At 46.2% G+C, this 27,157-nt stretch overlaps 1 protein-coding gene across 3 annotated transcripts in view; it reads left to right on the top strand.

The window, feature by feature from the left end:
• The window catches only part of CLK3 (CDC like kinase 3), a 1,797,083-nt gene that overhangs the window by 276,782 nt on the left and 1,493,144 nt on the right, over nucleotides 1–27,157 (top strand). For all 3 annotated transcript variants that reach the window (XM_044077203.1, XM_044077202.1, XM_044077201.1), the window contains exon 3: nucleotides 26,566–26,782. In XM_044077203.1, coding sequence (XP_043933138.1) covers nucleotides 26,566–26,782 — 217 coding nt within the window. The remainder of the gene's footprint in view (nucleotides 1–26,565; nucleotides 26,783–27,157) is intronic.

Genomic DNA, 27,157 nt, shown 5'->3' with positions numbered 1-27,157 from the left:
AGGTGTTGGGCCTCATGTCAGCCTCCCTTATTGCAATTCCCTGGGAAGGCTGCACATGAGAGTTCTACAATGGCTACTGTTTGCTCAATGGTCATTTCAACAACTACCTCTAACACACGAGATTCTCATAACAAAGACTTGCAAAACAGACCTAAACTGGTGGCTCCAAGCGTGCAACCTTTCCCAGGGAGGCCGTTTGTGCTACCCACGCCCACAGTTACGGTGACCACGGACGCTTCCCTGATAGGGTGGGGGCATCTTTCAGGGACAGACAGTCCAAGGCGAATGGACCAATTTGGAGTACAATCTGCACATCAATGTTCTAGAGTTGAGGGCAGTGTTTCTAGCGTTGCAACACTTTGCTCCCCTTCTTCCTCTAGGGACTATTGCAGTTCAGACGGACAACATGTCGGTAGTCTGGTACATAAACAAACAAGGGGAACCAAGTCCTATCAACTATGCAGAGAGGCCATGAGAATTTGGCAGTGGGCAGAGTCCACGGTCGCTTTCTAGCAACGCACATCCCGGGTCATCCAACGTCATAGCCGACAGGCTGAGCAGAGCAATTCTGCTACCGCACGAGTGGTCTCTGAAACAGTCAGTGGCGAAAAGGATTTTTCGCATGGGGCCAGCCTTCCTGCGACCTGTTTGCGTCTTCAATGAACGCCAAATGCAGGAGCTACTTTGCCCTATTACCCTCCAGGGAAGTCCCCAGGACGCACTGGTTTACGATTGGCCCCGGGACTCCTGTACGCATTTCCTCCATTTCCTCTGATACGAAATTTCTCCAGAAAGCCAGGAACCTTCACAGGACGATAATTCTCATTGCTCCATTCTGGCCTCGTCAAATTTGGTTTCCCTCCTGAAAATTCACTGCATTCGGGGACCCTGGATTCTGGACCCAGAGCCGGATCTGTTGACTCACTCGTCAGGGGTTCCCCATCCCGCTTCTGTCACTCCATCTAGCAGCTTGGCTGCTCCAATTCTAACTTAGCCAGGTCTGATCTCTTGTCACCAGCAGTCCAGAATATATTAGTGGCTTCATAAGGCTTCCACTACTAAAACATATACTAGCAAATGGAAGCGGTTTGTATTCTGGGCTAATACACACCACGTTGATCCCTTTACAGCTCCTTTGAATAAGATTTTAGAGTTCTTAACAGACTTATTTCATCAGGGTGCTTCTCCTGCTACTCTAAGAGTTCAATTGGCTGCCATTTCAATTTCCATGTGGAAGAGTGTGGAGCTCCTATCATGGCTCACAGACTTTGTAAAGCCTTCTTAAAAGGAGTTTTCATATTAGACCTCCGGTCAGATCTCCCACGTCACCTTGGAGTCTAAACTTGTTACTATCTAAATTAATGTTGCCCCTTTGAACCTGCCTCTTCTTGCCCATTAAAATTTTTGTCCTGGAAAACTCTCTTTCTGGTAGCCATTACTTCTGCTAGGCAGTGTCTGAACTTCAGGCTCTCTCCATCAAGCACCCTTATCTCCTCTTTCACTCTGACAGAGTTTCTCTTGGAACCAATTCATCCTTCCTCCCTAAAGTGTGTTCTATTAACAACATTAATCAGTCCATTGAATTACCCACTTTCTTCAAAAACCACTCCAACAAAATGGAGTATATGTTACACAAATTGGATGTTCACAGACAGCTAAGGTTTTATTTGGATAGAACAAAAGATCACAGGAAAACAGATCAACTATTTGTGGCTTTTGCTGATAGCAGGAAAGGACTTGCAGTTACCAAAGAACTCTTTCAAAGTGGTTAACGGATTGTATAATCTATGTATACGATTCTGCAAATCAACCCCTTCTAAACAAACCCAAGGGACATTCCACAAGATCAATATCTACGTCTTTGGCTCATGCAGCTCGCCTACCTCTGGATGCTATTTGCGGCTGCTACCTGGTCTAAGCCACATACATTTATTTCTCATTATAAAGTAGATAAGGTTTCTAGGGACAGGGCAACCTTTGGTTCCACTGTGCTCAAGAACGTCCTCCCGTGAGTTCCTCAGGATTTAGGAGCTAGGACGCTACCCATGTGTAAGAACAAGCGGCGAGATTGAACACTATCACATATAGAAGTTATGTACTTACCATAACGTTCCATGTGGAGTGTTCATCTCGCCTTTGTTCTTACAGTCCCACCCTCCCACCCTTAGGAAGAACGTTCTTTGATGCCTGGCCAGAAGCATTTTTGCTACTGTCATTATTCTCTGTACATAGTTGGTATACACATATACTTATATGTGTCTGTTTATGTATGTATAGATGTATGGCATGAATGTGCTGTTATGTAGATTGGTTTGCTTGCAAACTAGATCTGAGGTAAAGGCAGAGGGGGATTGTGGGTATTAGATTGTCTCGAGCTTCTTCTCGATGCAGAGCTTGCAAGAGGCCGGCACGGAGCCGAGGATCGGCTCCGAACCCATGTGTAAGAACAAAGGCGAGATGAACACTCCACATGGAACGTTATGGTAAGTACATAACTTCTATATCTGAAGTAGGATATTCATTTGTCTGCAACCTGTGGGGGTTATGGATCCGATATCGGATCCGAACCGGCATGGTTTTCCAGCTATGGATCCAAGCTCTCAGCTCCTCCCCTCACCCATAATGCCCTGCTCTACCCTCATGACCTCAGATCTTGTTTGCCGCGCTGGTAACTGGATGTGGATACATAGCTCTCAGCTAAGTAGACTATTTTCTTGTGTAAAATCAGAGAATTTTTTGTTTCTTTAACAATTTTTGTGTGAAAGTTGTAGGTTTCCTGTTATTATTGACTGTTTTTAGTTTAATTTAATTTTCAGTAGTAATTTTTATTCCCTCCCCTCGCTGGTACGTAGAGTGTGTGTGAGGCCTGTGTGCTTCTTTTATTGTTTAAGTTACTTTTCTGTAACTTTAGGTTAGTTTATAGACTATGGCTGAACAGCCTAAGTCCATATTTTCAAAATGCTCCGAGTGTGGCCATAAGCTCTCACCGGCTGATGGCCACACTCGGTGTGTTAAGTGTCTTGGGGTTGAACACCTCACATCTGGTTGTTCCATTTGTGCAGGGTTCAACCCCAGGGCACTGAGGGAGCGGAGGTCCAAGCTGGTCTTGGCGGGTCTTTTACCGCCGGACTCGGCTCCGACCTCCGCTCCTTCGGGGACTCCTGCGGCTGCAGTTGTTCCCCCTGTGGCACCCCCTCCTGCTCCTGGGACTCAAACTCCCGCTTCAGGACAGGAGAGGGATGCATCTAAAGGACGGAGGAGAAGCACCACAAGCGGCGGGCGAGACCTCTGTTTCGCCCCGCCAGCCAAGCTGGCTTCTCCCGGCTTCCTGTCGGTCGTCTCCTCCTTCTCGGCTCCGGTCCCTGTGTGCTTCTCACGGGTCCTGAGGAGGAGGAGACCCGATCTCCGTCGAGGCTATCGAGGAGGCATTCCAGGCCTACCTCGGTAGCCTCGTCGATCTACCCATAGCTCCGGATGCTGATCTGGACCGGATGATGAGAAGGTTCATCCAGGCCCAGATGCAGATGGGAGTGCTCTTGCCTCCCCTCGGGAGCTCAACACCCTTTTAAGCCTATTGCTCCTTCTCCGACCCGCTATCCGGGTTCGAGCAACTGGAGCCGAGCAGCCGGGCGGGGAGGTCGGAGCCGATAGTACTTGGTACCGGATCCGACCATGCCCTCAGTGCGTCGGATCCGATCTCTCAGAGCCTGGATCCGAGCCGGATCCGGGGATCAGTGCTCCTTCGCGCCGTCTGTGTCGGAGCGCACTGTCCCGGATCAGAGTGCTTCGCCCGGCTCGATCCACTCTTCGGATCCGAGGGGAGCAGATTGTCGGATCCTTTGATCGAGGTCGGCTCCCTTGCTTTTGATGTAGTGGAGAGGGCTCTGTTGAGGGTCTCGGACCCCGGCACTTGCTTCGGCTCCGTCCAGCGCTCCCTCTGCACTGGGCCAGGCTTCCACCATCCGGCCCCTGGGACAGCCCGTTTCTGTGCCCCAAGTTGCTCCCATGGAGCAAATTGCTGTTGAGGACTCCTCTGACAGCCCCCAGAGGAGGCCCTCGCAAGCATACGTGCAAAAGGAGGCACATTGACTCCCGAGTCTCTCACTGAAGACACGGACTTGGAGGAAGGGAAGGCTCCCACGGTCACCCCGAGGATGTCTCCCGGAGACATCATGGAAATGCTCCGTATTAGGGGGGGGTGGTCTGCCCCCAAGTCTTCCTCGGACGAGTCCGTGTTCTTGGAGGCATTCAAACGGGCCCGTCTACCTCTTGGGTGTCCCCCCCTGCCGACCCCCTGGTGGACCTTATTACCACCAGGGCGTGGAAGGAACCGGACACCGTGGAGCCAATTCCCAAAAGACCTGACAGGATCCTTAGCCCGCCCTCCGACAGGACCCATTGGAGTAAGGGGCCTCCTGTAGATGCCATGTTGATGGCGGCGGCCACAAAGAGGGAACTGGCTCAGGAGAGTCCTCAGTCCACCCACCGAGCAAGGAGTCTCGGATGATGGACCGCTTGGGGAAGCGGATGTTCAGTTCGGCGACCTTCTCGGTAAGGGCGCTGAACTATTTGGCACATGTTATTCGGATGCAGCGAGACCTTATTAAGAGTACGCTGCATCCCCTGAGTCCATTTCGGAGGAGGACAGAGCTCTGCACTCCACCAAAATGGCCACTCTTAGGTCAGTCACAAATACTTCTATGCGGCTACTCTCCCATGCTACGGAGGGCGCCGCTAGAGCTGCGGGACAGGACTGGTCACTAGACGTCAGGCCTGGCTCCGCCACTCATTTTCTGAGCCCTTCAAGGCGTCGTTTAACGCCTTTGATGGTTCTGCTCTGTTTGGCAAGACCGTTCGAGACGTTGACCCAGAGCGAGAAGGACGGAAGACGCTGTCTGCCGCCGGAATCCGCTTCTCTGCACCCCAGAGGCCCTATTCTAGGAACCAAAAGGGTCAGAAGAAGATGTGGTTCCGAAGTCGCAGCAGTCCCAGCCTGCTCCGGACAACCAGTCCTTCCGTGGCAGAGGAGGACAGGGAGGACGCCGCCCTAGAGGCAGAGGGCTCCCAGAAACTTCGGGTCCAGGGAACCTTTCTCTGAACGGCCCGCGCAGCAACCCTGAGGGTTGCCCGACTGCTCTACTCTGGAGGCAGTCGGGGACGTTCGGGGCACCTAGCGGCATGGGAGTCCATAACATCGGACCGCTGGGTTCTCCAAATCATATCCAGGGATATCGCATTCCTTTCCTTCACCTTCCAAAGATGAAGTCCCTCCCAGACGTACCACCCGGTCAAAGGGAGGCCGCTTTGGCAGAAATTGGCCATCTGCTAGAGAAAAGAGCCATCCAGCCCGTTCCCCAGACCAGATCGGATCAGGGTTCTACTCCAGGTTCTTTTAGTGCCAAAAGACGGGGAACTAAGACCAATCCTAGACCTCTCTCTTGAATCTGGCAGTCCCCAAAGAAAAATTCGAATGGTCACTCTACAATCTATTCTCCCCTTCTGGGAGAAGGCCACTGGATGTGCTCGATAGATCTCAAGGACGCGTACTACCACATCCTAATGGACAGACGCTCCAGGAGGTTTCTCCGCTTCGGCTGGGAGCCAGTCACTACCAGTTCGGGTCCTTCCCTTTGGTCTCACCACAGCCCCCAGGGTGTTTACCAAAGTACTAGCAGTGGTAGCGGCCCACCTGAGGCTTCAGGGGTGCAGGTCTTTCCCTACCTGGACGACTGGCTCCTTACCGCCCCAACAAGGCATCTACTTCTCTCGGCGCGAGACTCCTTTCTCCATCTTGCTCCATTTCTGGGCATCACAATAAATACAAACAAGTCCAACCTGGCACCCACTCAGCTCTTAGATTTCATAGGGGCCAGACTAGACACAAGGAGTTTACGAGCCTTCCTCACTGCGGACAGAGTTCTAAATCTGCAGCTCCAGGTGCGGGCCATTCTCCATTCATGTTCTGTTCCAGCGGAGTTGGTCCTGAGGGCTCTAGGGTCCATGGCTTCGTCGATAGCACTTCTTCCTCTTGCCAGGCTCAATATCGCATTCTACAGTGGACGCTCTTAGTACAGTGGTCATACCTTGCTCTCCCCATGCATCATCCCATAGCGATCAGCAAGGCTTGCAAGCGGTCCCTCTTGTGGTGGCTCCACTCCCGGATCTCCACAGGGTCGCCCATTTTGTGCTTCTCCCCTCTCGCCACGGTGACCACGGACGCCTCCGCCTCGGGTGGGGGCACTTTATGGGCGGACAGTCCAAGGCACGTGGAGCGATTCAGAGACCTTACTGCATATCAATGTTCTAGAGATGAGAGCAGTGCTCTTAGCGTTGCTAGCACTTCAGGACTTTCTTCCCTTGGGAACAATTGCGATTCAATCGGACAATATGTCTGTTGTCTGGTACATCAACAAGCAAGGGGAACAAGGTCTTACCCTCTTTGTCGAGAGGCCATGAGAGTTTGGGAATGGGCAATCTCCACCAATCGCTTTCTCATAGCAACGCACATTCGGGTCGGTCCAACATCCTAGCGGACAAGCTCAGTCGCACCATTCTGACCCCTTACGAGTGGTCTCTCAATTGTCAAGTAGCGAACGCATATTCGCACGGTGGGGAACCCTTCATGCGATCTTTTGCTTCTCCCTCAAACACCAAGTGCGACAGTTTTTCTCTAATACCTCCTCCCGGAGGTACCCCAAGAGACGCTCTGGTGCATGCTTGGCCACCCGGTCTTCTGTATGCCTATCCACCCTTGCCTCTGATGCTGCAAGTTCTTCAGAAAGCCTCTCGGGTGGGTTGCAGAATGATTCTCATTGCTCCATTCTGGCCTCGACAGATCTGGTTCCCCTTCCTAAGGTCTCACTCGGTGAATCCTCCTTGGATTCTAGATCCCATTCCGGATCTGATATCCCATCCATCCTGCATTCCTCCTCGAACCTGGACAACCTGAAGCTGACCGCTTGGCTGCTCCAGTTCCACTCTTGATAAGGACTCGGTATTTCTTCACCGGTAAAGGCTATTTTGGTGGCGGCTCATAAACCATCCACTAGAAAGGTTTACCGAAGCAAATGGAAATGTTTCTCTGTGTGGGCGGAGCGGCAAGGCCTAAATCCCTTCACGGTTCCTCTCCCTGTAGTGCTTGATTTTCTAACCTCTCTCTCTAATGATGGTGCCAGCAGTTCCACAGTCAAAGTTCAACTGGCGGCAATTTCTCACTATCACATTGGTCAAGAGTCTAATCCTCTCATGTCAGCCAAATTGTGCAAAACATTTCTTAAAGGTACTTTCCTTCTCAGGCCCCCTATAAAGCAAGCAGTTCCTCCTTGGGACCTTTCTTTGGTCCTACAGGCCTTGACCGCTCCCCTTCGAGCCCGCTGCCACGGTGGATCTCAAATTCTTGTCCTACAAGACAGCCTTTTTGGTAGCCATTACATCAGCCAAGAGAGTTTCTGAACTTCAAGCTTTATCAGCTAAACCTCCTTACTTGGTATTTCATCCGGACCGTGTCTCCCTCAGGACCAACCCGTCCTTCCTTCCTAAAATCGCTTCTGAAGCAAACATCAATCAATCCATTAACCTCCCTGTTTTCTTCCCTAAGTATGAAAACAAAGGTGAATATAAGCTACACTCACTAGATGTTCACAGGCAACTTAGATTTTATCTCAACAGGACAGCTGGTCATAGGCAATCCGACCAGCTGTTTATTTCCTTTGCAAAATTCAATTTGGGCAAGCCAATTTCTAAAGTTTCTCTGTCCCGCTGGATTTCACAGTGCATTTTATTGGCTTATCAAGCGTCAGGAAGGCCCGCACCGGGGTGTTCATGCCCATTCAACCCGGTCAGTATCTACCTCGGCAGCCTTCAAGGCTAGGATTCCTCTAGATGATATTTGTGCAGCAGCCACGTGGGCTTCATCTCATACATTTATTTCTCACTATAAGTTGGATCTTGCATCTAGGGGTAGAGCATCCTTTGGCTCCGGTGCTCGAATATCCTTCCATGATGGCCCAAGATTCAGGTAGCTGGGGACTCTGTCCCACAGGTTGCAGACAAATGAATATCCTACTTCAGATTTAGAAGTTATGTACTCACCATAACGTTCCATCTGAGTAGGTGTATTCATTTGTCTGCAACCATCCCGCCCTCCTATCCCCCTGGCCTTTCAGTTTCCTGCATATTCCTTGTTACCCTTTTGAGGGTATTGTTGCTTTGGCAAACTCGATCTGAGGTCATGAGGGTAGAGCAGGGCATTATGGGTGAGGGGAGGAGCTGAGAGCTTGGATCCATAGCTGGAAAACCATGCCGGTTCGGATCCGATATCGGATCCATAACCCCCACAGGTTGCAGACAAATGAATACACCTACTCAGATGGAACGTTATGGTGAGTACATAACTTCTAATTTCCACCTCTTCCCTTGATACACAGGGTATTACTAAAAATCAAGGAGGGGAACGTCCAAGGATAATCCTGATAGCTCCGAACTGGCCAAGACAACACTGGTACCCATTGCTGAGGAGCATGTCTCGGGAGAAAATGTGGACAATACCCCTGATGCCTTTGATGTTAACTCAGAACAACTACAGCATCATGCATCCAAACCTAAAAACTTTGCAACTGACTGCCTGGAACATCACATAGCTGCAACTAATCCAGCTCTTTCCCAAAGGGTTAAAGACATTATCCTTGAAGCCCGCAGACCTTCAACAAGAAGGAACTATGCAGGAAAATGGAAAAGGTTTGTCATTTGGAGTGCTGAAAGAGGAAAAGATGTGTCGAGTATAGATATTGCTAACATTCTGGAGTATTTGGCAGAGCTTCTACATACAGGCCTGTCCTATTCCTCCAAGATACATGCATCAGCTATTTCAGCAGAATACAGCTTTGATCCACCTGTCTTTTCACATCCTCTACTCAGGCAGTTCCTCAGAGGGATCAGGAATGTAAAACCTCCTAGGAAACCACCATTACCAGCATGGGATTTGAACTTTGTGCTAGAAAAGTTGACACTCCCTCCGTTTGAACCAGCAGCAACAGCAGATCTACAGCACCTGTCATGGAAAACTGCTTTCCTACTGGCAATTACCTCAGCAAGGAGGGTTTCTGAACTTCAGGCCTTAATGGCAGTACAACCCTTCCTAATCTTCCATCAAGATAGGGTGTCCATGAGAACTAATCCTATATTTATGCCTAAGGTGGTATCCAGAGTGTCTTTAAACCAGGCAATCCACCTACCTACCTTCTTCCCCAATCCACAAAACAGAGGGGAAAGAATGCTGCATACCTTGGATGTACATAGACAGCTACGCTACTACCTGGACAGAACCAAAAGTAACAGTGACCAGCTTTTTGTAGCCTATGCAACAGGAAGGGAAGGAAAAGCAATTTCCAAACAGACAATCTCCAAATGGATAGGAAATTGCATACGATTCTGTTACTCCTACCATGGAAAACCAATTCCACAGAACATAAGGCCTCATTCTACAAGGGCTACAGCCACTACCACAGCTTTCTTACGAGGAGTGGCAACCAAGGACATTATTGAGGCTACTTGGACCTCCGTGCATACATTTGCCAAGCATTATAATTTACCTCTGTATTCTAGATCCTGAGCAGGGTTTGCCACTGCTGTACTGCAAGGGATTCTAACCACACCATAATTTTTTCTTCCTCCTCCCCTAGTTGGCTATGGTATTCTACCCATTTGTTATGACTGCAGATGCATCCATGAAGGACATAGTACAGTTTTGTACCTACCATAAATGTAGATGTCCGAACTGGATAGCATCTGCAGTCAGGATTACCCTCCCTCCTTCCCTCTGTGGTACTCCTAGGATATTTACCCTCCTAAAAGCTAGCTGGGGGGGGGGGGGAGTCTGTTATGGTGTATTTGTTTGTATATATGTACATACATGCTTATTTTTTGTGTTTGCCTTCTATCCTTTTGGAAACATTGGCATTTATCCAAAATTTAGCCTTCCAAGAGGGCAACTGGCATCTGGGGCAAGAAACACTGAGGAAAATGGCGTCGGCTGATGCCTTTATACCCGAAGACCAGTAGAGATGACGTCGGGTGAAGTGCGACATCAGCCGAAGCCGGACCCAGACTTTGGAATCCGGCCGACCGAAGGGCTGCCTGACTACAGGACAACCCATTTGTTATGACTGCAGATGCTATCCAGTTCGGACATCTACATTTATGGTAGGTACAAAACTGTACTTTTCAAAGCAGACTATTTCAAAGTGGATTGGTCATTGTATTGCTTTTTGTTCTCATCTTGGGAAGAATGTTCCTACTGGGATCAGACCTCATTCCACTAGGGCTACTGCCACATCCACTGCTTTTTTGAGGGGTGTAGCTACTAAGGATATTTTGGAAGCAGCTACTTGGAGTTCTGTTCACACTTGGCATTACCATCTCCCTCTTTATTCCAAGTCCAGGGCTGGGTTTGCCACTGCAGTTTTACAGGGCATGTTAGCAGCCCCTAATGCTTTTTAGTTTGCCAGCCTCCCTTTTCCTTTGCTTTGGGATTCTACCCACAGGTTATGACTGCAGCAATGTGAGACGAAGAACATAGTACAGTTTTGTACCTACCATAAATGTAGATGTTCGAGGATCCACATTGTTGCAGTCCTGTTTTCCCTCCCTCCTTCCCTTCTATTGTTTGGGGTTGTTGTTGTTCCTTTGGGATAATTGTTATTTTCTCCCTGGTGGTTGTTGGGCATTTTCTTGTTTGGCTCTGGCCTTTCCTTTTTAAGGCCTTCTGACATCTGGGTCAAGAAAGACTGAGGATATGGCGTCGGTCATGCGCTTAAGTATTCCTACGTACTGACGTCCGCTCCGGGCGACCATGACCGACGCCAGCCTAACTCTTTGGTATTCGGGCCGACCGAGGACAGCGGACTACCCACAGGTTATGACTGCAGCAATGTGGATCCTCGAACATCTACATTTATGGTAGGTACAAAACTGTACTATTCTCTTCCTCCTGCTCCAGCCAAGCCAGACAGATATTACAGGGTCCCTGAAACACATTCCCATTTATTCAGGGCCCATGCTGTTGATTTAGAAACCATTTCTCAGGGACCTAAAGGTGTTTCAGCTTCCACCTCTAAAAATCCCTTGCCTTCCAACAGGGAAGCTAGGTCAGAGAGATGGGGGGAAAAGGTCTGCACCTCCACTACTTTATCTATGAGAGCTCTGAATTGCCTCTTTCATATGTTACAATATCAGGATTACCTGTTAGATGATTTACCGAAACATTGGCCTCTCCTGATCCTTTAGACAGGAAGTCTTTGCAGGAAGCTGTACATAATTCTCAGCAAGTCAGCAGCTATGACAGGGCAGTCATTCGTAGACATGCATGGTTAAAAGAACAACCTCTACCAGATCATGTTAAGGCAAAACTTCTGGATGCACCCTTGGAAAAGAACAAGCTTTTTGGTGCTAATGCTAAAGATGTGTTAAAGTCCATCGAGGAAAAAGCAAAATCAGTTCAGACGGTCAAAGATTTCCTCCAGGTTCAGCCCCCCAGATTCAGCAGGAATTGGCCTTCAAAAAAACTGGTCCTTTCCTAATCCTGAAAAATTTCAAAGGGGTAAAAATAGGCGTGGCCGAGGAAGAGGACAATACAGAGGTCCTTACAGGGGACGACAATGGCAGCCAGCAAACCAGAGAAGTGACACAGGGGTCTCCCCTCCCCCACAGGCACAATCTCAATGACTTTCCTCTGTCCGCAGACCAAGGAGCAAATAGAAGCTCCCTTGGGCGGAAAATTCTCTGTTTTCAGACAATTGGCACAGATTGACAAAGGACAAATGGATTTTGGACATTATAGATCAAGGTTACAGGTTCCATTTTCATACCTTACCAAGAAAACAAGGCATGCCAAACCTACAACAAAACCAGAGGGCAGAGGCTATCAAGCAAATTTCTCTGCTTGCTCAGATCAAAGCAATAGAAAGAGTTCCACAACAAGAACAAGGCCAGGGGTTTTACTCAAGACTGTTCCTTGTTCCAAGAAAAGAAACTCAATGGAGACCAATACTGGATTTGTCTGCATTAAACACTTTTCTCATAGTACCAAAGTTCAAAATGCTGAGACTACAGCAACTCCTTCCCATGCTGGGCAAGGGGTCTTGGCTGGTTACTCTGGACCTCAAGGAGGCATACCTGCATGTCCCTATCAGACACAGCTGCAGAAGATACCTCAGATTTCTTGCAGAGCCAGAGCATTATCAATTCTCAGCATTGCCATTTGGCTTATCTACTGCGCCCAGAGTATTCACAAAATGCCTGGCTTCAGTAATTGCTCATTGCAGGCTCCAGGGGATCCAAATTTACCCGTACCTGGACGACTGCCTCATACAAGCGGACGACAAATTGATGTTGACAAAAAACTTGAACTATGTCATACAATTACTTCAGGCTCTGGGATACACAGTCAACTTCCAAAAGTCAAGACTTCAACCATCCCAGCAAATAACCTTCTTAGGAGCCAATCTAGACACAGCCTCTCAAATGGCTTACCTGACAGAAGACAAGCAAGAGAAGTTAACTCTATTTCAAACGTTTGGCAAAACTCACCCAGATGACTGCAAGGAGATTCCTACAGGCCCTGGGTTACATGGCATCCTGCATTCTCCTGGTTTCATTAGCAAGACTACACATGAGAGAGCTTCAATGGTACCTAAAAAGCCTATGGCCTCAGCACAGCAACAACTTAGAGGCAACCATACCGCTCATTCCATGCCTACAAAAGGAATTCCTATGGTGGGCCTCGGTAAGCCAGGCAAACACAGGTATGTCATTCAAAAAACCTCAGATAACACAGACGCCTCAGACCTTGGATGGGGGGCGCACATGGAAGGCAGAATTATACAAGGACAATGGTCTCCAAAGGAAACACATCTACATATAAACCAAAAGGAAATGCTGGCAGTAATGCATGCCATGGAGGCCTTTCGACAGCTTCAGCAAGGCCATTTATTGATATGGACAGACAACACCACTGTGGTGTGGTATATAAACAAGCAAGGGGGCACCCATTCTTACCTCCTTTGCAGACTGACGATGAATCTTTGGGAAAAATCACTGAGCCTAAACATACAGTTACAATCCCATTTTGTTCCAGGCAAAGACAATGTGCCTGCGGACAGCCTAAGCAGGAATTTCATAGATCCACACGAGTGGAGGTTACATCTGAAGATCTTCACACAACTCACCTCAACATGGGGCAGGCCAGAAGTAGACCTATTTGCCTCTCACCTCAACCATCATCTACAAAAATTCTGTTCAAGGAGATACCATCCACAAGCTTGGAAAATAGATGCTCTTTCATTCAACTGGAACTTCCTAAAAATCTATGTATTCCCACCTCTGCCACTGATGACCACAGTATTACTAAAGATCAAAGCAGAGACCCAAGGGGGCCCTAATAGCTCCAGACTGGCCAAGAACACTGGTACCCACTACTACGGAGCATATGTCACAACAAGAAGAGGGCCCTTCCACAATGGCCCCTACTTTTGACTCAACACAACTTCAAAACAGTGCATCCAAACCTTCAGACACTGTAGCTAACAGCCTGGGAGATCCCATGAATAACCTCAATCTATCTCTCTCCAAGGAAGTTCAGCGGATATTAACAGAAGCTTGAAGACCATACACCAGAAAGGTTTACTTAGCAAAATGGAAGAGATTCAGCATTTGGAATACCAGCAAGGGACATGATACATCATTATTGAACATCCCACTCATCCTGGAATACTTGGCAGATATGCTACCGAATGGACTCTCATATTCTTCCATAAAGATACATGCTTCAGCTATTTCAGCTAGATATAATACCGATCCGCCTGTGTTTTCACATCCTTTTGCCAAGGCAATTCCTCAGGGGAATCAAGAACATTAAGCCACCAAGAAAGGCTCCAGTGCCAGCTTGGGACCTCAACCTTGTCCTAGAAAAACTGACTACCTCCGTTTGAGCCAGCAGCTTCAGTGGACTTACAATTTCTCTCATGGAAGACAGCTTTCCTGTTGGCAACTACCTCAGCAAGAAGGGTTTCAGAACTACAGGCCCTAATGGCAATACCACCGTTCATAATCTTTCACAGTGACAGGGTCTCCTTAAGAACCAACCCTACTTTTATGCCAAAGGTGGTATCTAGGATTTCTTTAAATCAAGATATTCATCTGCCTGCTTTCTTCCCCAATCCTGAGAACAAAGGGGAAAGACTGTTACATACCTTGGACATTCGCAGACAACTTCGCTACTACCTGGACAGAACCAAGACCAGTAGGAAGTCTGATCAACTTTTTGTAGCTTACGCCCCTGGAGTACAAGGAAAAGCAATTTCAAAACAGACTATTTCAAAATGGATTGGACATTGCATCAGATTTTGTTATTCCTTCCATGGGAAGAATGTTCCAGCCAATGTCAGACCACACTCCACCAGAGCTACAGCCACCTCTACAGCATTCTTAAGAGGGGTGCCTACAAAGGACATTCTAGAAGCTGCTACATGGAGCTCCGTGCATACATTCTCCAAACACTACAATCTCCCTCTATACTCCAGATCCAGAGCAGGCTTTGCTTTGGCAGTCCTGCAGGGTTTGATTGCCACACCATCTCTTTCCTAGAGCATTCCTCCTCCCCCAGCTAAGCTATGGTATTCTACCCATATGTTATGACTGCAGTTGCATTCTTGAAGGACATAGTACAGTTTTGTACCTACCATAAATGTAGATGTCCGATAGATATGCAACCGCAGTCGGATTTTCCCTCCCTCCATACCCCTCTATGCGTTGGGTCCACTCCTATCCCTGTTTCTCTTAGCTGGGGATATCTGTTATGGTGTATCTGTTTATTGCTTGCTTATTTGTCTGGAATCCTGTTTTTGTCTTCCAATTTGATTACAGCCTTCCTTGGAGGGCGCCTGGCATCTGGGGCAAGAAACACTGAAGAAAATGGCGTCGGCTGATGCTTATATACTCCAGCCGCTCTGACGTCGGAGAGAAATGCGACATCAGCCGACGTCGGACCCAGACATTGGAATCCGGCCGACCGAGGGCTGCCTGAGGCAGGACAACCCATATGTTATGACTGCAGTTGCATATCTATCGGACATCTACATTTATGGTAGGTACAAAACTGTACTTTACAGGCCTTGGGATACACAGTCAACATCCAGAAGTCAAGACTTGTGCCATCCCAAAGGATAACCTTTTTGGGTGCGGATCTGGACACTAACTCAGATGGCTTTTCTCACAGAAGAAAAACAAAAGCAACTCCCAGTTTACTTCATGGCTTTGACGAGACAAACTCAGCTTACTGCAAGGAATGTCCTGCAGGCCCTGGGTTACATGGCATCCTGCATAATCTTGATCCCGCATGCCAGGCTGCATATGAGGAAATTGCAATGGTACCTAAGGAATGTATGGTCTCAACACAGGCAGTCTAGAAACCATGATACCAATCATTCCACGCCTGAAAAAGGAATTCCTGTGGTGGGCTCAGGCCTGCCAGACCAACAGAGGGTTGCCTTTCAACAAACCACAACCAAGGCAGACCATCACCACGGACGCCTCAGACCTAGGATGGGGAGCACACATGGAAGACAAGTGTATCCAAGGCCTATGGTCTCAAGACCAGCTGAATTTGCACATAAACCTAAAGGAGATGCTGGCAGTGAAGCATGCAATCGAGGCCTTCAAATCATTCCTCCAGCAAGGACATCTGATAAGGACAGACAATGCCACAGTCATGTGGTACATAAACAGGGAGGCACGCATTCCTACCCTCTATGCCGGATGGCAATGGATCTGTGGAACCTAGGCCTGAATCTCAACATCCAACTGCAGGCCAAATTCGTACCAGGAAAGGAGAATTCACTAGCAGACAGCTTAAGCAGAACTACCACGGATGCACACAAATGGATGCTGCATCCAGACATCTTCAAAATCATAACAAACAAATGGGGAATGCCAGAGATAGACCTGTTCGCCTTCCCACTCAACCACCAACTGAAGAAATTCTGCTCGAGTATACCACCCACAAGCCTGGAGGGTGGACTCCCTCTCTTTCAGCTGGAAGGCTCTAAGTGTATGCTTTTCCACCTCTCCCATTGATGTACAAAGTTCTACTGAAGATCAGGGAGGAACAGCCAAAGGTGATTCTGATAGTTCCAGACTGGCCAAGGCAGCATTGGTATCCGCTACTGAGAAGCATGTCTTGGACGAACTCATGGCCTCTACCCCTATGGCCTTTACTTCTAACGCAGAACAACTACAAGACCCTGCATCCAAACTTGAAAACACTGCAGCTAACTGCCTGGAAAATTGCTTAAAACAAAACCAAACTGTTTATCTCAGAGGGTCAAGGACATTATCCTGGAGGCTCACAGACCCTCCACAAGAAAAACATACTCAGCCAAATGGAAGAGATTCCTCATTTGGAGTGCATCAAAGGGTACAAATGTCACACTGGCAAACCTAGCACACATCCTAGAATACTTAGCAGAACTGTTCCACAATGGCCTGTCCTATTCTTCCATTAAGATTCATGCTTCAGCAATTTCAGCAGAGTACAACATGGATCCTCCTATCTTCTCTCACCCTCTCCTCATGCAATTTTTGAGGGATCAGCAATGTAAAACCTCCAAGGAAACCCCCTCTGCCTACATGGGATCTCAATTTTGTGCTGGAAAAACCCCCTTTTGAACCAGCAGCATCAGCAGACTTAGTTTTTATCTTGGAAAACTGCTTTCCTTCTAGCAATCACTTCAGCAAGAAGAGTATCAGAGTTACAGGCACTAATGGCAGTGCAGCCTTTCCTTATTTTTCACCAGGATAGAGTGTCTCTGAGAACCAATCCTACTTTCATGCCAAAGGTGGTATCCAGGGTATCCTTGAACCAAGCTATTCATTTGCCTACGTTCTTCCCTAACCCACAGAACAGGGGGGGAAAAACTATTGCACACCTTGGATGTACACAGACAACTACGCTACTATCTGGACAGAACTAAAACCAGCAGAAAAACTGACCAACTTTTTGTAGCATATGCAACTGGAGTGCAAGGAAAAGCAATTTCCAGACAATTTCAAAATGGATAGGAAATTGCATTCGATTCTGCTACTCTTTTCATGGAAAGACAACTCCTGAAAATATCAGGCCTCACTCCACAAGAGCCACAGCCACCACTACAGCTTTCCTACGAGGGGTGGCTACCAAGGACATTTTAGAAGCTGCTACTTGGAGCTCCGTGCATACATTTGCCAAGCATTACAATCTACCTTTATACTCCAGATCCCGAGCAGGTTTTGCAACTGCAGTTTTACAGGGGATCTTAACTACACCATCATTATCTTAGTACCTCCTCCCCCAGTTTGGCTATGGTATTCTACCCATATGTTATGACTGCAGATGCATCCTTGAAGGACATAGTACAGTTTTGTACCTACCATAAATGTAGATGTCCAATAGGTATGCATCTGCAGTCAGGATTACCCACCCTCCTTCCCCTCTGTGGTATTCCTAGGGTGCTTACCCCTCTTTCAGCTAGCTGGGGGAATCTATTATGGTGTATTTGTTTGTATGTATATATATTTTGTTTGCTACTGTTTGGAATTTTCAACATTTATCCAAATTTAGCCTTCCTAGAGGGCACCTGGCATCTGGGGCAAGAAACACTGAGGAAAATGGCGTCAGCTGATGCCTTTATACCCCAGAAGCTCTGACGTCGGGGAAAGTGCGACATCAGCCGAGGCCAGACCCAGACTTTGGAATCCGCCCAACCGAAGGGCTGCCTGAGGCAGGACAACCCATATGTTATGACTGCAGATGCATACCTATCGGACATCTACATTTATGGTAGGTACAAAACTGTACTTTTTCGGTTTCCTGCAGAAGTCCAAGACCAGATGCATTGAAGATTACTGGTCCTAGGATTTCCCAGTTCCTGATACTGTTCCCCTCATCGCTTCTCCTTTATTCTACCATTCAGTTGTGCAGCTATCCATTTCTTTCCAAACCCTCCAGTATTTCTATCTGGCTCCTGTGTGGGACATAAGCCTGTACTGCAGCTTGTTTTTCCTCTGTTTTTTCTGTAACCCAGTCAACTGCGACATGGTTGACTTGAAAGCTGCTTCTGACTGCTGTATGTGTGCTCTTAAACAGGTCATTGGACCTTTTGAGGAATTCTCCATGGCATTTAGTCCCTTAATCTGTGGCTTGTAGTTCATGCCAATTTTTTTGTTCAACCAGCCATTCCCCCATGCAAGGATACCACATTTACTGTCCTATAGTCCTAGCATTTCAAAACCAGCTTTTGACATAGAAGATTGCAAGTGGTGGTTGGTATCCCAAGGTGCCTGCCTACAGATGAAAGTGAACAATTGGACCAGGAAGTGTTTCTAGGTCAGACAGTTACTGTCAAATAAGGACTGTATTTGACCTTATTTCAGCCCCTGCATGTTAATGAAGCACACTTTCTAGGCCGTCAGACTGGGAGATGGATTCATTCTTGGGTAATGGGTTGTGAGCTGCACCATCACAGGATAATCTAGGTCACAGGGGAGTGTTTGAGCACATACATTCAGTCCCAGAATGACTGTGAACCAGTCCAATTCCTCAGGATCATGTACACTGAAGAGCATCTTTATAAACTTCCTTTAGCACAGGGCAGGGTTCTGTCACTGCTGCAGGCATTTACAGTATTCTTAGTTCTAGCAGGGACATCTTTCAAGGCTTTGGTACTTAGTAATGCAAGTCTACCATATAGGTTCTCATGAGAGTCTTACATTTGGGGTTTTAGTCTCATTCAGACCCCTTTTCACATATGGTTCAAATTTCAGAGGTGTGATTCCCCCGCCCCCACCTGATCTGCCAGCTAAATCCAGATTTGTACAGAGCCCTTTCTGCTGCAAATTTCTGTGTTCAATTAGCATGTCTGTGTCTACTCCAGTTGTGGTGGCGATGGCAGTCATTTGGCAGAATGTCCATTTGATTTAGAATCCTCCGTATGAACTTTCATATCACCGTTTTAGAAGTGAGGGTAGTCTTGGCTGTCCTTTTTGGCCTTTCAGGGCATTGCCCTAAAGGATGTGTGCTGTCTTTGGACAACTTGGCTGTGGTATGGTACCCAACAGAGAAGGTCTTGACCCCTTTTTTGAAAGGCAGTGAACTGTGAATCTGAGGCTGTTTTATCTGGTGGATAGTCTTCAGTGTCTTGTGCTTGAGTGGGCACTCTGCCAGTCTGTGATTGAAAGAATCTTTCTTGTTTTGGGAATCTAGTAAGCAGCCCACTTCTCTACCCTCTAGCAAGCATCCCAGCTAGTTTTTCACTTTTTCCTATGCTTGGAAAATCAATCCAAAGATGTTCAACAGTGACTGACGTGGCCTAGCTGCTCTTTATGTTCATTTAGTTTAATTTATAAAATTCAACTTCTCAAATATGGCGATAGTAAGTGCTTAGACATAGTAGTCTCTGCTTTTATGCCAGAGTTTGCCAAAGGTTAAATTTAAATTCATTTGCTTTTTTTTCAGTGAACATCTGAAAACTCCATTATATGTTGTCAGTCTTTATTTAATCCTTAATATGTGTTGGATTCCGAACATTGGAACCAACTCTACCATTACTACAGACAGAAGCATAAGCTCTCGAGCTTAAGTCCTACCCAGAATGATTCTCTCCAATTCACCTCAGATCTCTGCCACTTCTGTGACAGATGCTTTGCCAGTAGCTCTTAAGCTAAGTGAATTAATTTTTTTTCTTGTGAAATTTTCTCTCGATAATTTTTTTACCTTTTCTAGTTAAAAGTATTCACCATCGCTTTTCCTGTGTAACTACCCTTTACTAATAGCTCCTTTCCATATCTGTTTAACATTTTCTTTACTACCATGGTAAGTGTTTGCATTTCTATCTTTATAGTGCTACTTTTTCTGTGACTGTGTAGTGTGGGTGTGTGCATGTAGTCGTGCTTACCTGTTTTTTTCTTGGTATCATGGCGGATAAGGGCAGATGCACTTCTGGGTTTAAGAAATGCCTTGGATGGGAGTGAAAGCTACCAAATTTTGATGGACATTGTTTACTACCTGTGTTGGGTGCACTTGCAGGAAGATTTGTGTGCCATAGCTTTAGTCAATGGTACCTGGTAGAAAGAAAAAAAATCTAATTTTGAAGGCGATGATAAAATCTGCCTTTGAAGAGGCCATCTCTGGTCAGGAGAAAAGTAAAACTGATGTTTCATTCCGGTCATCTGTTTCAAAACTTGACAAGTCTAAGAAACTGAGTATATCGGTGCCAGCTTCCTCCGCAGATTAGACTTGCAAGAGGCTTTAAAATGTCTGTTCCCTCGTAGTGTGGAACATTTATGAATACTTTGGTACTACCCTCTATGCCGACAATTTCTCTTTCTCCAGTGTCGGTTAGCACGGACTCTAAGCCTATCCACGGAGCTGATAACCTCTGTACTGCCTCTCTCTCCAGTACTGACGTCTTTGGCACCTGTGGAAATTTCTAGACCATCCAAAGACTAAAACAGTAAGTAAAAAGGTCTCGCAGGAAAACCAACTGGTTAAAAAACACACAAAAAAGTCTAGCAAAGCTAGACTTTCCACTGTGTGATGCCGCTGATACAAGAGGTTTAAGGTAACATGGGATATATGCAAATTACCCTTTGAGGATAAGTGTTTCAGCTAAATGGCAATTCTGAATGTCCATGACTTTTTTACTTTTAAGTTTGTTTATAGACTATTTCAGGCCATTGAAGCTGTGGATATTCAGAATTGCCATTTAGCTGAAACACTTGCTATCCTTTAAGGGTAATTTGCATATAACCCATGTTGCCTCTGATACAAGAGGTTTAAGGTATTACACAGTGGAAAGTCTAGCTTTGCTAGATTTTTCTTTGTGGTTTTCCTGTGTTACCTTTTTACTCATTGTTTTAGTTGGGATATTTTGTAGATTCCTTCATGTTTATGGATATCAGTTGGGTACAACAACCCTGCTTTTCCGAAGTCAAACATTCCTCTTATGCTGTGCTTATGATGCTTTAAGAAGACAAACATGCATGTCTACAGCTAGAGGTTTGGCTTTATTGGCCTGAAATTGTCCATAAATAGACTTAAAAGTAAAAGAGAAAGTCATGGACATTTAGAATTGTCATTTAGCTGAAACACTTGATATTAAAGGCTAGATATTCTCCGCCCATTGACCCTTTTGCATGTCAATTACCTAGTCCTTTTTTTTTTAAGGTATAAGGTCCCCTTATACCTAGTCCATTCATTAAAAGTTTAACACACTTGTTGAGATTGGTAGATCAGCTCGTGGTGGCGAGGGGAATCTTGGGTGTGTCCTCTGTTCCAGTCCCTCCAGGCACTGGAACCCTTCCTCCTTCCACTCCCACTAGTCTTTTTTTTTTTTTTTTTTTTTCCCTCTGACCTGTGTTGAGGCATTACAGATTCCGGCTCTGACCTTACCGGTGCCAGCTGCATCTGTTCCAGCTAGCTTTTCCTCTGCGGTACAGATTCCAACACTGAGCTCTTCAGCCCTTTTGAGCTAGAGACATCTGTGTCGTGGTTAATTTGTCTGTTCCAAGGGGCAGGACTCTACTTAAATTTTTTCAGCGCCATCTCTGAACCTCTGTGTTTTGGAATGTGTTAGCTCGTCCCCAGGTTCGGCCTCTGGAGCGGTTTCGTCGATATGGGAGGATGGGGCTCAGTTCTGAGGCAGTTTCTCTGGGCTCCCTTCTGTCTTTTGGGGGGACCAGCTTTCCAGGCCATGGAGAGGATGTGTCCATTGAGGGCCTTTATTCTGCTCCACCCCAGTTGGAGCAGTTTCTCACCCCTTCCCCTCATCCAGAGCCTCAACCAGTTCCAACACTTGGACATGGAATGACAAAACTACAGGAGTCACCTATGCAGGTTTTGTCTTCTGGCACCTCTCCAGTTCGTCCCACTAAGGAGGTTCCTCAGAAGAGGCAATGTATGGGGAAACACTTGGATTTCCCAGAGGAATCCGTCAGAGGACACTGATTATGATGAAGGGGAGGGCTCCCCATGGTCACCCCCAGAATAAATCTGTTGTGGAGACTTTCTTGAGATGCTTAAGCAAAGGGGTGACTGGACATCCCAATAGCCGGTGTACTTGCAGGCCTTTGGTGCTTGACCATCTACCTCTTGATTACCCCACCCATTGAACTCATTAAGTTGATCTTGCAACGGATGTGGAAGGCTCCTGACACCATTTAACCAATCCTTGAGACCAGATAAAATTCTTACTGCACCCAAGGATCATCAGTTTTGGGCAAAGGAATTGGTGGTTGATGCTGTAGTGGTAGCGGCAGCCACAAAAAAAGAACTGGCAGGGAAAAGTTCCACTGTCTGTACTCCTCGTAGAGTCTTTAGTGATTTGATAGGTTTGGAAAGTGGGTTTATGCTTCATTGACCTTTGCGTTATGGTCTTTGAACATTATGGCACACTTCACCTGACTCCAGAGGGATCAGATTAAGGAGTTATCGGATAGCCTAGCAGGAGCCGCATCAGGCTCAAGTCCAAGATAAGGTGGCTTTTCAGTTGGCCACCTTAGAGTCCATTTTGAATTTGTCCATGAGGCTCATAGCACATGCAGCCAAAGGGACGATCAGAGCAGTGGAATCTGGCATAGCTATAAGGAGAGATGCTTGTGCAAATTTGTGGAGCCATTCAGGTCTTCATCAATGCCCCCTTTGTTGCAGAAATGCCCTTTCTGCAGTGGGTGTAAGTTTTTCTACACTACTGTCCTTTTCGAGGAACTAGATGAGTGGAGAAATGTTCAAAAAGTCCCAGGGGCCTTTCTAGGGCACACATTCCACTGGCTGCCCCAGGGGCAGAGGGGGAGACCTTTAATGATGGACATTGTCCACAAAGCAGAGGTGGCCTGCAGCATCATGGGTTCCAGGGATACTCTTCCTGGTAAACCTCCTTTGGTGCTCCTGAAAGGAGACATGATTGCTTCCTTTGGAGATATTTGGGGGGGGTGGTTATCCCTGCACCAACATGCCTGGCTTCAGATAACTTTGGATGTTTGGGTGCAGAGTATTATAACCAGAGGCTACACCATACCCTTCCTTCTAACTCTCCACAATTGCAATAAAATCCTTGACTTTCCATCCACTCAGCGAGAACCAGCAGTATTTGAAATATAAAAGCTGCTACAGAGTGCCCTCCAAGAGGGTCCCATCAGACCAGATAGAATCCCGAGTTTACTAAAGATTCTTTAGTACCAAAAAAAGACTGGGGACTGGAGACCAATTTGGATCAAAGTGTTTTGAACAAATCTGTTCGACAGGCAAAATTCCATATGGTCACGGTTCAGTCTTTTTTTTTTTTTTTTTTTAGGGAAAGACTATTGGATGTGCTTGATCTCCAGGATGCATATTGGCGGAAAAGTGCTGCAGGAGATTTCTCCTCTTTTGACTGGGAGCCACTCCTTATCGGTACAGAGTTCTGCCCTTTGGTCTTGCTACTACTGCCATGCATTTGGTGAACACCTTAGGGGCTGTGGCAACTCTCACTTGAGACTGCAAGGATTCCAGCTGTTTCTGTACTTGGATGACTGGCTCACTATGCTCCTACCAGGCATGTTCTAGAACACGCCAGTGACTGTTCTCCAGACTTGCACCAACCTGGGGATTACCATAAATTGACAGATCACATTTGACTCTGACTTTAGAGTTCGTAGGAGTGGTTCTAAATACCAATGCTTTCATAGCTTCCATATCTTATCTAAGATTGCAAAAGATTAAAGCCCAGGTGCAAAGCATTTTCAAACGAGAGAAGCCTTGGGTTTGATGGAGGCATCCATATCATTAGTTCCCTAGTGTGGTTTCACATGAGAATTCTACAGTGGGTTCTAGCATCTCAATGGTCTAATGCATCAACCAGTGTCTGAATTTTGATTACCAACCGTTGCAAAAAAAGACAAACTGAACAGATTCATTGTTCTGTCTCGAGTGCTCTCCCAATCCCAAAGTGGCGGATAATATCTTTTGTCGCTGGGGCCAGATTTGTTGTGACTTATTTGCATCTCCTTTGAACAAGTGCAGCAGCTACTTTGCCTTGATTCCTCCTCTGGAGACAACCCCGAGGATCTCCTGCACAATTGGCCCTCCATACTCTTGTATGCATTTCCTCAATCCCTTTAATTCCTCAGTTTCTAAGGACAGTGATTGGGTTGAAAGGCAAGGTAATCCTCATTGCTCCCTTCTGGCCTTGACAGATATGGTTCCCTTTTCTTTGGTCTTGTCTGATTCAACGACTGTGGACCCAGATCTCCTTACCCATCTCGAGGGATTGATTCACCCAAAAACTTCAAAACCTCAGGCTTACAACTTTGCTTCTCCACCATTGATTGCCAGGCGTGTAATAGTCCGTCTTCTCCAGTTCATAGGATTCTTTTGCCTTCTATAAACCTTCCACCAGAAAACTTTGCAAAGCGGTTTTAAAAGGCACCCTGATAAGGCCTCTGTATATAGGGATCAATTTGCACCTTGGCATCTAAACTTGGTGTTAGACACTAGTACATTCCCCCTTTGAGTCTGCTGCCAACTGTGACCTCAAATTCTTATCTTTGGAAACTTGTTTCTGGTAGCAATTGCTTCTGCCAGAAGAATTTTCAGAAATTCAGTCTTTATCTTGCATATGATATTTCATAAAGGCAGAATGTCCTTCAAACCCTTTTTACCAAAGGTGGTATCAGAAGCAAATATCAATCGACTTACTGGTATTCTTTCCAGATTTCTAAATAAAGGTGATTACTGTTTGGATTTATTAGATGTGCATAGACAATTGCATTTCTATCTCCATAGAACAAAAGATGCAAGAAAATCTGACCCAACAGTCTCCTTTTCAACTAGAAAGGATAAGCAGTATCCAAGGTCAACTTATCTAGATGACTAAAGGATTGTATATCCTTCATATACAACCAGAGAAGTTGAATTACCAGGACTTGTAAGAATGATCTCTAGCCTTAACTACTTCAACAGTCTTTCATTCTAAGGCTTCTGTGGATGAAATTTGTGCAACAGCAATATGGGCTACTCCACATACGTTTATTGGTCATTACAGATTGGGTTTAATCTCTAGGGGAAGCACACCATTTGGTTCTGTGGTGCTCCTGAATATCCTTCAGGAAGTCCTTCCAAGATCTAAAGTAGTTGGGGACTCTGTCCCACGTGTCGCAGATTAAATGAAGATTGACCACATCAGATAAGTTATGTACTTGTATAATGTTCATCTGTGTTGTCCATCTTCATTTGTCCTCTACTCACCACCCTCCATCTCCCTTCCATTGAGAACTCTTGGTGGAATGACTTATGGTCCTACTCTCCGTTTTTTCATGTGTGACATCAGACAAGGTCTCTCTGAAGGTGGTGTTGGGGTTATATTTTCTGTCCTTTTGTCTGCAAACTTGATCGGAGGTGAGTTGGAGAGGAGCATTCTGGGTGGGACTTAAGCTATAGAGTTTTTGGTTCACACGGGCTGTAGTAACGGCAGTCTCTGTTCTGATGTTAGAACCTAACCCATATGTCAAGGATAAATAAAGATGGACAACACAGATGGAACGTTAAGGTACGTACGTAATTGCTTTTTTTTACTTGTAATACTGTTAGTGTATTCTTGTAGGCAGAACCAGAATCTGGTCCATTTTGGTTAGTACTGTGTCTGCAGTGCTCAAAGTGAAAAAGAAACTGGTAGTGTAGAGGCAGCTGAGATGCAGTCCGAGTAGAACCAAATGTTGCCACAGGGTTGAACACTTCCGTCTCCTTTGGAAAAATGTTTAAATGGGGACAGCTATCATGCATACTTGTTTTCAGAGTTTAAAAAAAAAAACTCTGCGCAGCACATTGTGCTAGAATAAGAAGGTGTGGGTTTGTGCTGCTGCAACCTGCTCTTCCTAGAGTATGGTTTACAAGGCATTGAAAATTAGAAGTTTATTTCTAGGTCCAGATCTTGTTTTAGAGGCTACTGTCATCTATTATGTTCCCATGGGACTGGCCACCCAGGAGGATTAGCTAAGGGGTTTGTTTTAAAGGTTAATAGAAATGTACCTCTTGGCTAGTGAATGTTGTGTAGATGGCATAACAAAAGACATCAAGTAAGAACCATTTTACTTGATTCTGACTCCATCCTCCCCCTTTTATTGCCTGTACTTTCTGCCTTCTACCTAGTCTGTCGCTTCAGCTTCACACTGATATTAGCACAAAGGGGTGTGGTGCATGATAGCTTGGGAAAACTTTGTCCCGAGCAGTCCTAACCCCTGTGGTTAAGCTCTAAAGTTTATTGAATAACTTCTTACAGAACTGTTTCAAGCAAATAGCTTCCCTTTTTTGGACCAGGTAGAATGTGGTGAGTTGCATGCTGTTTTGCAGTGTTAAGAAATCTGGTTAGGGAAAGGCCTTATTGGTCCTTTCTGCAAAGTTTGGGGGGGGGGGGGTTGTTGGATTTACTACTCATAATTTTGATATACAACTTTATGTATGCTAAAGTAATGAGACTTTTTCCCCCCATTTTTGCATTAATTCAGTACTGAGAGAAATTCCTATCACCCAAATTATGAGTTTCATCACATGGATGGATACAGGAATGATAGAGATTACGGTCACAGATGTTATAAAGATGACTATTCCCCTTCACGGTCACTTGAAAGGAAGAGAACATGGAAGAGAGAGAGCTACAGAAGTAGGAGACGTACCAGACGACGCAGACAGCATAGAACAAGGTCCTGTAGCCGCTCATCTTCGGTGAGTAGCGGTCATCGTAAGTACTGTATTGACCTTTTATTCCTGTTTGTAGCTTCTCATTAGGTAAGTGCATTTTGTATTTTGATTTATCACCTGCATTTGACAGTTTTATAACTGTAGCAAACGAGGTTTTCATGAACTGATTTCAGTAGTGGTATTGAGTAGAAGTTGCAGTCTGTAGAACATTGACAGATTTGTGTGTAGTGTATCTTGGGGTAGTAGTGCCACAGTGATTATGGGCTCACACTGTATATAACTTTTAACTCCTGCAGTAGGTTTCCAGCAGACTTGCTTTTCTGCTGTCGCTTAGTACAGACTTGGAGGCTGCATTTTGGGACCTGTGACCCATGATGATGCTTTTTTTAACCAAAGTTC

Source organism: Protopterus annectens, chromosome 7.part0, assembly GCF_019279795.1.
Source record: "Protopterus annectens isolate FY-2018-M chromosome 7.part0, PAN1.0, whole genome shotgun sequence".
NCBI classification, from domain to species: Eukaryota; Metazoa; Chordata; order Ceratodontiformes; family Protopteridae; genus Protopterus; species Protopterus annectens.
The sequence above is the reverse complement of the archived record's forward strand: the minus strand, read 5'-3'. Positions and strand labels throughout refer to the sequence as shown.